Here is a 16111-nt window from a genome sequence, read left to right as displayed (position 1 = left end):
TGTAGATCTTTTAATTGTGTACAATTTTTGTCTGAAACTTTTTTCTATAATGCCAATAACTTCGGAGTTATACATTACTTTACCGAGCAAAATCCGAGATTCTCGACGTCGCTTCAATTCAATGTCAACTATGTCATTAAAAATTTAATTATTTCGGAGATATGTTACCTATTATAAATATCACATAGCGTTTGCACCACCACCATTTTTTATGGTTTAGGTTGATGGACGACCATATGGGCCACCTGATGGTAAGTGATCACCACCGCCCATAGACAATGCACTGTAAGAAATAATAACCATTCCTTACATGCGCCACCAACCTTGGGAGCTAAGATGTTATTTTCATCAAACACCCTTCAAACCGGAACACAACAATACTGAGTATAATTTGGCGGTAGAATATCTGACGAGTGGGTGGTACCTACCCAGACGGGCTTGCACGAAGACCTACCACCAGTTAAGCCTATATGCCACCAAGCATGTTTCCTTCACTTTTGTACTAAATAAGTGTCCTATTAATTGTCAGAATAGCACTACTGAAGCTAGCGTTATCTGAAATTGATTTATTGATTACATTTTAATCATTAAAAACGAGGTAATATATACACTAGCGCCATCTTTAAAATTACGAGGAAACAAGATTCGACAGCTGAGTCCGTCCGGTGAAGCGTCGTATCGACGGTTGGCGGGAATGTTGAACGCCGCCATTGTTGCGGCGTCTAAGTCTGCGACGAATCGCCTTTGTTCCTCGTAATTTTTATATTGTATTATTGTAATTTCTTAAGAATATGGACTTTTGCCTTTCTATATATTTAAATACGCGTGATTAAGACGTGTGTTTATTTAACGTGTGAAACGAATCATTCCTCTGATTACAAGGACAAGTGTTGCCAGGTCTTAGCAAATATTACATTTCGATTAAATATTAACAATAAAGTTGCAACAAACAGTTTCGCGGCGAGTATCGCGGGTAATTTCAATCGATCGACCTATCAATCAGCTCACAAATACGGGTCAGAGGTTCAAATATTGCTTTAGAATTGATAAAAAAACTACTTTAAAGTACTGTATAGATAAAAAATGTCTCTATAGCCTTCTAAAGGACATTGGCATGTTAAGATCTGCAGCAATTTCTATCTTGGAAATAATATCCAAAAGCTGCGCTAACAGGGTCCTACTAAATAAAATTTGGCTAGACAGGGGGAGCAATACGAGCAGGGAAGGTGAGCGTTGATGTGCATTGCAAAGGGGGCCTTCTTAAGCCTACATCCGAGTTACAAACCTGGGAATACCTCACTACACGATGAATCCATGGAATGTTGAGAAGTATCGTTACCTTATTCGTCTCATATAGGTTCAATTACCGAGTCGAGCCATTCTAAAGATACCTATTAGTTTTCCGTCGAGACATTTTCAATAGCAGTCCAGAGTTTACTTAGAGGTAGGGTTTTGCGTACAACCTGGGTAGGTTCTCATCAGACATTCTACCGCCAGAAAGCAAATAGCAATACTTAGTATTCTGTAATGCTTCCGATTGAAGGGCCTGTGTAACTACAGGCACAAGGAACATGTCACCTTAGCTCCCAGGGTTGATGGCGTATTGGCGATGTAAGGAATGGTAAATATCTATATTAACATTACAAATGCGAAACTAGCTCTGTACGTCGGTTGCTCTTTCGTGGCCGAACCCTGAATCGATTTTGATAAAATGGTATCAAGCACGCTTGAACCCCAAGGAAAGACATAGCCTACTTTTTGATGCCTAACACTTAACAAGCCGCGGGCAACAAGTATATTAATATATAAAAAATACCAGCCATAGTTAGTATATTTTAACATTAAATTTACATTAACAGCCTGTAAATTTCCCACTGCTGGGCTAAGGCTTTTGATGAGAAGGTTTTGGAGCACATTCCATCACACTGCAACAATGCGGGTTGATGGAATACAAATGTGACAAAATTTCGTTGAAATTAGACACATGCAGGTTACCTCACGATGTTTTATTATAAACACAAATTAAGCACATGAAAATTCAGTGGTGCTTGCCTGGGTTTGAACCCGAAATCATCGGTTAAGATGCACGCGTTCTAACCACTGAGCCATCTCGGCTCATATATTTACTAGCTCAGTAAATTTTAACGACCGTACCAAAAACAGATAATAAATAGTTGTTTTTTAAACTTATTACAAAAAACTATTATCCATATAACGAAAACAACTTGCGGGGAACAAACGAACATAAAATACAGTATACAAAAAAAAAACGAATTCAAAACTATAAAGAGACATAACATTCATATCATACAGAACTCAGGGATGATTGAAGCTAAATATGCCGGAGATCATCATCATCCTTCTCCTTATCCCAATTTTATTTGGGGTTGCCGCAGCACTCCCTTTTCCATATTTCTCTGTCTTACGTCATCTCACGAGTAACATTCTCTCCAGCCATATCGTCTTTCACACAATCCATCCATTGTTTCTTTGATCGTCCCCTTCCTCTATATCCATCTACGTCCATGCTCAAGACCTTCCCCATGATCTATTTATTAATATATTTCGAAACAGCATCGGCATATTCACAAAGGCCTTTACATTATACATTTTAAATAATAAAAAGAACTAAACACTACACTTCTACACAGTAGCGGACTAACAGGGTGGCTCGCCCCAGGCCTCCAGTCTTGGGCGGGTCCCAAATGCATCCGCGTTCCCCTGATCAAATCCTAAACAAGACTTTAAAAATGTAATGTTTATATATATATCTAGTTTCTTTATCATAAAAATTGTAGTTGTACAAGCCTGTCTAGGTAGGCACCGCTCATTCTGTAGCTATAAATCTACGAGCTACGAGAGACGGCTCTCTTACTCGCACGGACACAAATTTAAGTTCGAAGAACAACAACAAAGAAAAAATCTCAATTTCATACCGGCCAGACAAAGTGAAATTCTCGGCGTTTCTCTACTACATTATGCGTATATATGTATTATACATATAAACCTTCCTCTTGAAACGCTCTGTCTATTGATGAAAACCGCATTTAAATCCGTTGCTTAGTTCAAAAGATCCAAGCGTACAGACGGGATGCGACTCTGTATCATACTGTGTAGATTTAATTAAATACTTTAAAACAATCAATAAATACTAATTCCTCACATTTTTATCATACATGCAATCTCGTATCACATACTATGTCTTATCTCTAAACGATTACCGAATGAACATAAGCTTTAAATTAATTAATTGGCCAATTTGATAATCGGCGCATCTGCGCATGTACAAAATCGTTACACTCGTCGAGACTGCGCGCGCATCGTGAAAAAACTACGACGATTCACTTCTGATTGACTTTTGAAACAGTCGACTAATTAACATGCCGGCCGCCGCGCAATCCGCGCAGCGCATTTTGGCCGTGCATACCGCTGACTTGTGACCTTCCGAGCCACAGCGGTAGCACAGGCCACCCCTCTCCGCCTTCGACGGGCAGAGCGCCCTCGTATGGCCAAGGCCCATACACTTGTAGCAGCGCATAGAGCGCTGCTCCACGACGGACACCTTGGCCGAACTCCACCCGACGAGGAGGTGACCGGCAGCGGCCAGCTTCTTCGCTGCCGTGAGGGGGCAGGTGACGCGGACCATCCCTATGTATCCGGGTCCGCGTGCATCACTCCGCACTTCACTGCGTCGGAGGAGCAGTCACCTGCACGCGCGATCGCCGCAGCAAGTTTCTCCACGGTGACGGAGTCGTCGAGCCCCGTCACTTTCAGGTCGGCCTTGCTCACTGGCCGGACCACGTCGGCGACCCCGTCGAGCACGGTGCGGAGCTTCGCCGCCGACCTATCGGCCTGCTCCGCTTGGGCTCTCGACAACTCGAGAGCCCTGGCCCCGGTCGCCATGCGTCGCGCCTTCAGCCCACCGCTGATCCCGAGGTCCTGGAGCTTGACGCTCTGCTCTGCTCTCTCCAGGACCTGGGCATAGGTGATGCCCTTCGTTTCGGCCTCCGGCTGCAGCGTGAGCACTATGGCAGCTGTACGCGGAGTGGCCAACTTCGACTTGGCCACCTGAGGCGTCTTCGGCGGCGCCTCGATGTCCGCCAGTTGAGCCAGATGTCCCTTGATTGCGACGCCGATGGACGCAGCGATGAATTCTTTCATCGCCGCTGCGTTTCGCGAGAAGTTGGAGGAGATAGCCTCGCTCGCCACTGCCGCCGTGTCGGCCTCCGTCCGAGACGGCAGGGCCTCGACGACGGCCTCCAGAGGTCGCTGCGTCTGCGTGCTGCAAGGGTCGGCTCTTCGGGAGATTGCACCACCGGGGGAGTCTTCTTAAACGCCCGGCTGCGAAGCGACATCTCGAAGGCGAGCTCCCTCGCCTCCTCCTCCTTTTCCTTCAGCTCAGCCCTTGCGCGGCTGAGCCCGTTCTTCTTATTCTTGCCGCGGCGGTCGGCAACGGGACTCGCCGTATCGGAGCCCGAGTTAGATTCGACGTCGTCGTCGAACCGGACCGAGGCGTCCGACGCTGTTTCCATGTCTGTGTCCATTCTGTAGTCCGCTGAAGCAGCTGGGTGCTCAAAGCGGCTTCTCTCAGGAAGTACGTGAGTCAGGTTGGCTCTAAGGCATCATATGTGACCCTCAGAGCCGGGCTATCGAATAAGCCGAAAAAAATGTTTGTCCTATTTTTAGCTTCCCTGTCATATATATATGTATATATGTATATAACATGGTCAGAGACACAAATTTCCGGTCTTAGACGGATATCTCCGGAACGGAGAAGCCGATCCGGAAGTGTGAGGTGTCAGCGGATGCAGGACGGAGGGCCCCACGATCGCGCCGAACAACGAAAAAAGATAAGTCGGAAGGATAAAAAGATACAGCGAAAAGACGGTGAAAAATTACAGAAAAGCAGACAAAACCAGGTGACAGAAGAAAGTTTTATTATTGAAAAATGTAGGGGATAACGCAAAGATATGAAGTGATTTTTTTCAGATTTTTAAACGCGAAATTCGGTTCGAAAAATTTTAAAAATGTACCTCGACGCGTTCTAACCACCGGACCAACTCGGCCTAATAAACAATTCATGTAATTATAAATTTATTCGTATATTCGATTTCGAATCTATTTCTAGAACGATCAAATCAATAAAACTAATTACATAAGAACGTCGGCGAGTTCGTTGCTTCCTTTTTTTTTTAAATTTGGAACGTATTCGAAAATAGAAAACTTGTTTTTAAATTTGTAACTGATTTAGAATTATTTCTTTTTAACATTCGTGAGTTTTTTAATTATCGATGAACAGAATGTTCTAGAATGTTCAGATCGGCTTTGAACGAGTTATAATTAAAAAAATAATGGCATACTTATATTAATTAGCCCCCGAAACCAGTACGAAAGTACGAAAAACAATTCCATTTTTGAATGTCTAGTCATTTCGAGTGTTTTGAAGGTTTAATGCGTTTCCTGCTAACGACAGTCTAATGTCCTTGACCTATGCAATATGTTGAAAGTATATATTACAAAAAAAAAACTAACTATCTATTTATATTTATATACAAGCTGTGCCCGCGACTTCGAGCGCGTTTGAATTTAACACACAAGTTATTGTTGTAGCCTCAATTACTCCTTATTACATCAGCTATCTGTCAGTTAAACTTCCGTCAAAATCGGTCCAGCCGTTCCATAGTTGATACAGGCACAAGGGACATAACATCTTAGTTCCCAAGGTCGGTGGAGCATCAGCGATGTGGGGAATGGTTAATATTTCTCACAGCGCCAATGTCCATGGACGACAGTGACCATTTACCATCATGACAAATTAAAAAAACAATCTTACCGCGGATAAAGAAAACAGAACGCAGCCAGTCACAAAAAAACTCAAGAGAGTTCGTCAAAGACTCCATCGTTTAATCATAGTTGGTATATATGGAAAACAAAATGCACCTCACCTTTCTCGAGGAGCTGAGCGAACATACTCTGGACGTTCGAGTGGTGGTGTTTCCACCTGAGGCAGTACTGCTGCGGCACCATCATGTTCCTTATTCAAGCACTTTGGTTGCTTTCAAAAGTTTGGTAGAAAAATTTTGGTCAGTTTTTATTGTTTATTTTTACATACAGTCTATACAAAAAGAGGGGGTTTAGCTATTTTGGAATGTACTCCTTCGGTGGTTCTTTTTACCTGGAACAAGGATAACATACAATTAATTAATTTATTTATTGTACACACACACACATACACACACATAAAACGCAAACATTATTAGAAAATATAAAGAGAGATGTCGTATCACTGCTGAACTAAGGCCTCCTCTCCCTCTGAGGAGAAGGTTTGGAGCATATTCCACCACGTTGCTCCAATGCGGGTTGGTGGATACACATGTGGTAGAATTTCGTTAAAATTAGACACATGCAGGTTTCCTCACGAGGTTTTCCTTCTCCGCCGAGCATGAGACGAATTATAAACACAAATTAAGCACATGAAAATTCAGTGGTGCCTGCCTGGGCTTGAACCTGAAATCATCGGTTAAGATGCACGCGTTCTAACTACTGGGCCATCTCGGCTCTTATATATATTCAATACTGACCATTAGATTTGTAATCTATCTCCCGAGATAGATTATAATCTAACATTATTTACAATTCTACGGTGATATATATAAATATACACGAAATTCACGCGTGTGTGCTGCTATTTCGAGCGCGTTAAAATCCTCATCCGTAAGGCTACAACCAAACTGTGCGATTAAGTGAAAAATCACATCGAACAGCTCCCGGGCGATCGCTCGAACGAACATTCTCAGTTAATTTGTTTAATATTGCTTGGCGGCTAACGCTTCGCTTCGTTGCGCGAGTGTTTATTATCCTAAATAAATAAATGTGACATCAGGATAAAAATAACATATTCGTCCATCACCAGGGACGGATCTACCATATGGCTTTTTGGGCTTCAGCCCAGGGCCCCGTGGATTCAAGGGGGCCCCAGCTAAGTCAAGTCAGTCAAACATCGACGATAATGCGAAAGAATCCATTATTTTATTAAATTAAACAGATCGTACGGTTTGCGGCGCTGCGAGTCCTGCAATTAAACAAACCCATTCAATTAATTTAATTCAAGTCTACGTTCAGATATGTCTTAGGTGGGCCCCTAAGTAGTGTTAGCTCAGATCCCCCTAAACTTACGGTCCGGCCCTGTCCACCACGGGTCGGCCGGCAGATGGGTGTAACGTCGAAAATTATTGTTATATAAATAATTTATAATTAAAGAAACAAATCAACTACAATAAATTTACTTAGTAGTATTTTAACGGTAAATAGACCATCCGACGGTAAGTGGTACCATAAGATAAGGTACCGTCAGGGGAAAAAAATGCCCGTAACAATTATTACAAATAAAAAATCTCAAACGACTGGAACCAAGGAACTCGATATAAAATGCAACTTTTTAAACACCATACATACGAGACATGTGTGTTTATGTGTACGAACACATAAACACACATACATCCATATAAAACCAAAAAACATATATATATATTTAGAATATAAATTATTTAAATATGTTATTAATAATCATTCAACATTAACATATTCAAAATAATCTATAATCAAAACGAATAACACTACGATACGAACACAACAATTTCCGAACGAACATATAAAACACATTAAAAAAAAAAAAAAAAAACAAAAAAAGAACGCGCGCCGTCAAACTTGCATAAAAGTCGTTACTACGGGGATTTTAATAACGCTTTTTTAATTAAATCATACTAAATATCACATCGTATATACTAAATACGCACCCGGTTTCTGTCATTACATACATACAACTCTATCGGTGTTAAACCAACAATTAAAACAATGTATAAAATATTTGTCATAATAATTTGTATGAAGGGGCTGATTTCTGAATCGCGCTATCGTTTGGTTCGCTCCGGTATATATAGGGTCTCGATGGAAAAAATATTGTACCCCACCGACTACGTTCTGAGCCGAGGTGCGATCTCATAGGGGACACCCTCAGGACGAACGTCACTTTCGAGCCCAAAAGGGTTCACCTTAAGGCAGAGTCTAAGCACTCGCCCCAACGTTCGGTGACGCTGTAAAGGCCAGTAGGGCCAACAGCAATACACAACCAGAGATAAAAAAAAAAAAAAATATATTGTACTGGCATTTTCGGAACTCTGTGTTTAATTGTTACCACGGTGGTAATTAATGTGAACCGGAAGTACGGAAGTGGTTTTTTCGATGGTGAGTGTAAAATTGGTGTACGCGGCGCCGGGAAAGCCCCCAATCGGCAAAATTTTCTCCGACATACCATGAACTGTAATGAATTACACCCAAGCCTTCCTCGTGAATCACTTCGTGCATTACTGAAAACCGTATTAAAATCTGTTCAGTACTTTTTGAGTACAGACAGACAGTTCTTTGATATGTAGAGATTTCATTAACTTACATAAAAATACATATTACAATTCATTTTTAATTTAAAAAAAAAATAGGTCATGGCCTAACCTATCTATTCAGCGTTAGATAGGTAATTTATCGAGGTAGGCCTAGGCTTTAGGCTATACCATCACCACCACCACCATCATGATCATCATCATCAACAACGAGCGAAGTCGAAACAAGCACCACCCACTCATCAGATATTCTACCGCCAAATAACAGTACTCTATATTGTTCCGGTTAGAAGGGTGAGTGAGCCAGTGTAATCACAGGCGCAAGGGACATAACATCTTAGTTCCCGAGGTTGGTGGCGCATAGGTGGATGTAAGGATTGGTTAATATTTCTTACAGCGCCTTTGTCTATGGGCGGTGGTGACCACTTACCATCATGTGGTCCATATGCTCGTACGCCATCCAATGTCATAAAAAAAAGCCTCAATAGCCTTCACGAACTCCGCCAATATACTCAAAAAACATCTCGACAGTTTTTGAATTTATCGCGTTTAGACAGACATACATACGGAACGATTCTATGTAATTATAAACACACATAAATATTGACCGAATACGATGATGTAATTTATAATTAAAACGTTAATTATGTTCAGAAACGAGGTAATCATTTTTTTTCGTATCGTATCATTTTTCGTTTCCGAACGCGTCAAACCCGTCACTTTTATTTACGTCTGCCCTTTGAAGTATGGAGGTTTGGGAGGTATTTTATGCGTTTAAAATGAATCCCACAGAATTATTTACACTCGGCCGGCGCTGATTTAGCTGAGGGGTAATTTTTTTTATTTTGATACGAAACTCTATCAGAAGTTAGTGTCCAAATCTACCCCCAACCACAACCACTACTCCTGGTCACAATACGAACTGTGCTAGAGTAGTCAGTCATGATATCACGATGAAGAAAACAATACATCCGCTTTAAAAAGCCAACATCACCAAACGATCCGGTTGATCAAGTTTTTAAATCACAATTAATAAACGCATTAACGTCAATCTCATGGCGTTACTGAAGCTGAACTACAGTTACATTAAAATCGCCCCCCTAGAACATCCCTAAAACACTAAAAACTAAACTCAGCTGGGTGAACTAATAACACCCAGTTTCCGACTTCGCCAAATTTCTACATCCTTCCCGGGCCGCGGTATTCGTTTCGACCACCATTGCAGAACTATCGACAGTTTGACTATCGATAGTCGACCTCGAAAACTATTCAGGATATCGATAGTACTATCGACGGTAACGTATTGATAAATACTAAACGCTAGCTCTCTGTAAGCAATACTATTCATAGTTGCGATACTATTTGACGACCTCCGTGGTCGAGTGGTGTGTACACCGGTTTTCATGGGTACGCCACTCCGAGGTCCCGGGTTCGATTCCCGGCCGAGTCGATGTAGAAAAAGTTCATAAGTTTTCTATGTTGTCTCGGGTCTGGGTGTTTGTGGTGCCGTCGTTACTTCTGATTTTCCATAACACAAGTGCTTTAGCTACTTACATTGGGGTCAGAGTAATGTATGTGATGTTGTCCAATATTTAAAAAAAAAAAAAAAATACTATTGCTACTATCGATAGTATCGATAGTTTTGGACTATCGATAGTTTAGGTTAAAAGTAATACTATCGATAGTATTGCTCATGGGGATCTATCGATACTATCGGTACTATCGATATACTATCGATAGTTTTGACACGTGACAATATTATCAATAGACTATCGATATTGGACTATCGATATGCAACACTAGTTTCAACCGTAAGTTCCCGCAGTTGTTTTTGAATCAAATCAAATCATAATACTCTTTACTGTACACCAATAAACACGTACATTAGTCACGTTCGAGAAAGATGCACGAGAGGCGGCCTCATCGGTAAAACAGCGACCTCCTCCAGGCAACCTTAAGGTAGAGGAAGGAACAAATATAGAAAGAGGTGGGGGTGTACACTGTACATAGCAGAGATAAACATAATATATAAATACATTACATTAATAATATATTTAAAATAAAATAATGATATATATGTACACATGCATAGACACATATACATTAGCAGCCTGTAAATTTCCCACTGCTGGGCTAAGGCCTCCTCTCCCTCTGAAGAGAAGGTTTGGAGTATATTCCACCACGCAGCTCCAATGCGGGTTGCTGGAATACACATGTGTGCAAAATTTCGTTGAAATTAGACACATGCAGGTTTCCTCACGATGTTTTCCTTCACCGCCGAGCACGAGCTGAATTATAAACACAGATTAGGCACATCAAAATTCAATGACGCTTGGATTCGGACCCGCAATCAATTCTCAAGATAAACGCGTTCTAACCGCAGCGCCATCAAATATACATACAGTTACAAAACCACCGTTTCAAATTAAACGAAGTCACTCACGACACGAAACCATTCGTTCGATCGAAAAAAAAAAAAAAAATAAAAAAAAAAAATCTAAGCATAAAAAAGCAACACCATTATCACTAAAAAGGTACGATCAAATTAAAAAAAAAAAAAACAAACAAAAAAAAACTGTCACTTAACAATTATGACATACGAGAAATCCGATCACGGCTTATTAAAATTAAAAAAGAAATGTACATACACAAAGAGCCATCGCGTGTCACTTGAATATAAATAAAAGTACACGAATAACCAGACCGCGGACGCGTTTTAAACTGAAAATTTTGACAATTTCGACAATACGGACTTATTATGTAGAAGGTATTTAATTCGGTTTTTTTTATTTGCGCGCGTTTTAAAAATTTTAAACGGATTGGAGAGTATTTCAGCCAATTAAGCGGAGGTACGCCTTCCGTATTGACGTGCGTCGAGCGAATTTGTCGATGTGGTTGCGCTTGCGCAGCCCGACAGTTGAAAGACTCGGAGGACCACCTCGCTTCGTACGGTCGACTGATTTAGGGCTAGAGGTATCAAATCGAATTATTAAGATGTAATTAATTGTATATTTTGAGTTAAGCTAACTGTAAAGGTATACTGTACGAACGAACTTGATACTCAACGCTCGCTCCGGTATTTCAGAAAGTAGTATTCGACGTCGACTTAAATAATCGCAATATTTAAGGGAAACACGTATCAAAAATGCATATATTCGTAAACGGACCACCACGACTGACCCTTGTGCCTGTAGTTACACCCACTCACTCAAACTTCAAACCGCAACAAAGATCACAAACACATCTCTGATTTGAATATCGTTTGAATACCGATACCTACCGTTGCGTTTTAACTAACTCGGTGGTAGGGCTTTGTGCAAGCCCGTCTGGGTAGGCACCATATCCTAGCGCCAAACAGCGATACTTTAGTATTGTCGTGTTAAGTACGAGGGTTAAAAATCTCAGTTCCTGGGCCAGCGGCGCTTTGACGATGTAAAGAACTGTTAATAATTCTTACAGAGCAAATTAAAGTTACGAACGAATTGAAATTTGAAAGTACATGATCATATAAACAATAATTTTACTCGTCGATTTCCGTATTACTATATCACTAAATATGATAAATGCTCTAGTAAGTCTGTCTGTCTGTTACGTTTTTAAGGCTAAGCCCAATTTGATGATATTTGGTATGATGCAAACTTGAAGCCCGAGGAAGGATATCGGCAATTTTTTTTGTGTCAAACACCTATGACCACCCTTTTGATAAATGCGTAAGTTTTGATGAACATTTGTTTCTCAGCCACGCAAGATCGGCTGAACGGATTTGGATTAAATTTGACACAGAGATAGATCATAGCCTGGAAAAGCACATAACTCCTTAACTCCTCTACCTCCACCCCCGTCACACGATGACGGAACTGGTTTAAAATATATCTATAAATATATACATTTAATAAAATTGAAGTGTCTGTTTGTAATATTAAAATAACCGCTTTTTACTAAAGGCAATTGTATACACGGTACATATACCAAAATAACATCTTTTTCCATTTATGTCGGTCCGTCTGTTTGTTCCGACTAATCTCTGGAACGGCTGGACCGATTTCGATGGGACTTTCACTGGGAAATAGCTGATGTAATAAGAAGTAACTTAGGCTACAACATTAACTGTTTTGTTAAAAATCAAACGCGCACGAAGTCGCGGGTACGACTAGTAAATATTAATTAAAAAAATTACGACAGCAAAATGACAACAATCTCGGTCCTTAAAAAAAAATCTACCTACATATTTATGCTTAACAAACAATTAGGTATATATAATATATTTTTAAAACGCCTCGCTTTTTTTATAAGTAATTTTAGTACTCGAGTGCAAAAGCGGCCGGACGGTCGGTCCGGTAATCTAATATATGTTCACATAGAGACATATATATGAACTCAATCAGAATAATACTATAAAATGAGAAATGAGATATGTCTGTCTGTTTAACTTCAACACTGCAATAACCCCATCAGTTTCCATCAGTCCAGTCTTGCCCCCTATAGGGGTGTTAGGTACCAAAATGAAAATATAATTTATCCAAGTAGGCTTTTAAAATTTTTAATCGGTTCCGACAAGAAACTTAGTAGTTACTCTTTCTAACTGCTTCAATAACAAAGTTATGTCAATAAACATAATTGTATATATGTATGTATATATCCTCAACAAGAACGAACACCCTGTATAAGATTTTTTTAAAATGACGTTAATTCGACCATATCACATCTTTGAATCGAATGACACATTCAACGACGTGGCCGAAATTATTTTATAATTGCAATTAAAATTAAATTCGATCGTTTAATGAAGACTACATTTTTTTTAATTTAACTTTACAACACTAGCAAGATTTTTTTTTTTTAATTCCTTACGTAACCGATGGCCCGCCGTCACATCACTGAGACATTGCGTCCCTTATACCTTGGGAACTAAGATGTTATGTCTCTTGTGCCTGTAGTTACACTGGCTCACTCATCCTTCAAACCGGAATATGAAATATACGCTTTTGATTATAAGCGGTAGAACAAGAAATAAGTGGGAGGTTACCTACCCCCACGTAGGTAGATAGATAAGGTTATTTGTTTGTCTGCTTTTTATAACAATAGTTTACGCTGAGTTAAATTTAGTGTTTAAGTTTTATAGACATACATTGAACATAAAACTAAATTGTACTCTCTTGGGTTTGAACTCGAATTCTTCGGTCTAGATTCACCGGTTTCAACCAACGAACCACCTCCGCATTTATCTGGTTTAACTGAATCTCCGTTATTTAGTGTGTAATTTATAATAAAACTTGTTCTTTACTCAAATCCAATTGAAGAAGGTATAGATTTACGTATTCCATAAGATTTTAATAGCCCTGCTATACAATACAAACATTACATTTTACATTAGCAGCCTGTAAATTTCCCACTGCTGGGCTAAGGCCTCCTCTCCCTTTGAGGAGAAGGTTTGGAACATACTTATTGGTGGACTACACATGTGCAGAATTTCCTTGAAATTAGATAAATGCAGGTTTCCTCACGATGTTTTCCTTCACCGCCGTGCATGAGATGAATTATAAACATAAATTAGGCACATGAAAATTCAGTGGTGCTTGAACCCGCAATCGGGTAAGATGCACGCGTACTAACCAAAGGGCCATCTCGGCTTTAAAAAAAAAAAAAAATGTGAATATATAATATACATTATGTATTAAATAACAGATACAATGGAATGAGACAAATTGTTATTAAAAAAATTCGTGTAAATTAAAACAATAAAAAAAAAAACAGTTTAAATGATATTATATAAATACGTATACAAAATGAAGAGAACTAACGCTCCAGCACAACGCTTCCCTTACGTGACGATTTCCGACAGTTGAGTCTACTGTAAGACGCGTTAGAGAACTTCGCCCAAAAAAAAAAAAAAAGGAAAAAAACCTTTTTAGAACTCTGATGAGTTTAATCTACATATCACGAAATCTCAGAAACTATAATACCTACAAACATGAAATTTGGCAGGCAGGTCCCTCATAGGGTATGGACATCCGCTAAGATTTACGGATTTTACGGCACTCCACCCCCTAAGGGGGTAAAACGGGGTTGGAAGTTTGTGTTTCATATATTCGCGCGGGTAAAGCCGGAGGTTCGACCAGTATATTATAAAATTTTATATGACATTATCCGCCTGCTTAGTTCGGTATTAATTATTAAAAGGGGGAAGGATTAACGGAAACCCGTCTGGGTAGTGGCACGCACTCATCACATACTCTTCAAACGGGTGCTAGGCATTTGCAGTGCGTACTGTAAGCACCAAAGGTGGTGAGAGTCATAATTACAGGCAAACTCAGAACTTGAACCCGCAAACATCGGTAGAGATGCACGCGTTCCAACCACTGGGCCATCACGCTTCTATACTCGTACACTGGTATCTACATACATACATACATACATACATATATCTGATCGGCCTGATACATTATTTAAATATAATTCAAGGTCCTGACAAGAGCTATTATTAGCTTTATACATTTTTTTAATTTAAGCACAAGGCCTACGACCAACGCTCGAGTTGTAAAAAAATGTTTAATTGTATACCACGAGTTAATTAAATGTACGTGTCTGTCTGTGAGTTCAAATTACTTTTAATACATATGTATATGGAACAATTGAATTATTATATAAATAAATAATATTTTACATTCAATTTTTTAAGGATTTTCATTCATTTAAAATAGATAGAAAGACTTTCTGAAAGTCAACTCCACCCATAGACCTTAGAAGTCTAAAAAAACATTAATCCGACATCGCCAACGCACCCCCAACCTTGGTAACTATGTTATGTCTTGTGTTACTTATCTTTACCTTGACCTTTAAAACGGATACAGAAATATACTAAGATTTATAAAGAAATATTTTTTTTAGTCAAAATCACTAAAGAAAAATTCGTAGTTTTTTTTTTTAAACCGTCCCAATAAGGAAAAAGTGTTTGTTTAAATTCCCTTAATATACATATATTTAAGAATATGCAATTCAAATTTAAACACTGGTAAAACCACGGAGCGTAGATTGTTTAAGAAATAACATTTTAAATGAAAGAGATCAAAAATGTTTATTTTTATTTTTTTTTATTATTATGCGTGAGAAAGCGAAGCGGATTTACCACATGGGTAACACGAAGGTCGAGTTTTTAAAAATAGACCGTGACCCTTTTTTTTTTTAAATAAAATTAAAAATAAATAATAACCGATATTATGTATAAGGTGATGAAATCATTATACATATTTACAAAACTCTGCGGCGACTGTCTGTCTGAACGCTACAAACTCCAAAACTACTGAACAGATTTTCATACGGTTTACACTAAATGTGATATCAGACGGTTCGTTCGAGTGAATGTTCTTTTGAGTGAACGATTCATTTTTCATTCATTCCATGTTCACACGGCTCAGCTGGAATGACGTAAAAAAGAACATTCTTCCGTAGTTTCTTTCAATATGGCGTCGAATGAAGTCTTGTCTCTTGGAATAAGTTTAATTTGTGATCATTTGATCAAGGAGCTAAAAAAAAGATTAAGAAAAATGCGTTCGAGACAAAATGGCCAAATCCGAGTGGACGTTCACTCTGTGTTCAGACTGTTCATTTTTCGTTCATTCGGAGTGGGAATGAAAGATGCCGATTGAATCGATCCAACATCGTTGGATCAGTTTTGTTTCACTTTGTGTTTAGACGTGTCACTTTGAGTGAAAGAT

General features: G+C 39.4%; 1 protein-coding gene across 3 annotated transcripts in view; it reads right to left on the bottom strand.

Moving 5' to 3' along the window:
• Positions 1–16111, bottom strand: part of LOC113396149 (uncharacterized) — a 110830-nt gene that overhangs the window by 18304 nt on the left and 76415 nt on the right. For all 3 annotated transcript variants that reach the window (XM_026633974.2, XM_026633975.2, XM_064219785.1), the window contains one exon: positions 5946–6175. In XM_026633974.2, coding sequence (XP_026489759.2) covers positions 5946–6030 — 85 coding nt within the window. In that variant the 5' untranslated portion in view covers positions 6031–6175. The remainder of the gene's footprint in view (positions 1–5945; positions 6176–16111) is intronic.

The sequence above is a fragment of the Vanessa tameamea genome, chromosome 29 (assembly GCF_037043105.1).
Source record: "Vanessa tameamea isolate UH-Manoa-2023 chromosome 29, ilVanTame1 primary haplotype, whole genome shotgun sequence".
Lineage (NCBI taxonomy): Eukaryota > Metazoa > Arthropoda > Insecta > Lepidoptera > Nymphalidae > Vanessa > Vanessa tameamea.
The sequence above is the reverse complement of the archived record's forward strand: the minus strand, read 5'-3'. Positions and strand labels throughout refer to the sequence as shown.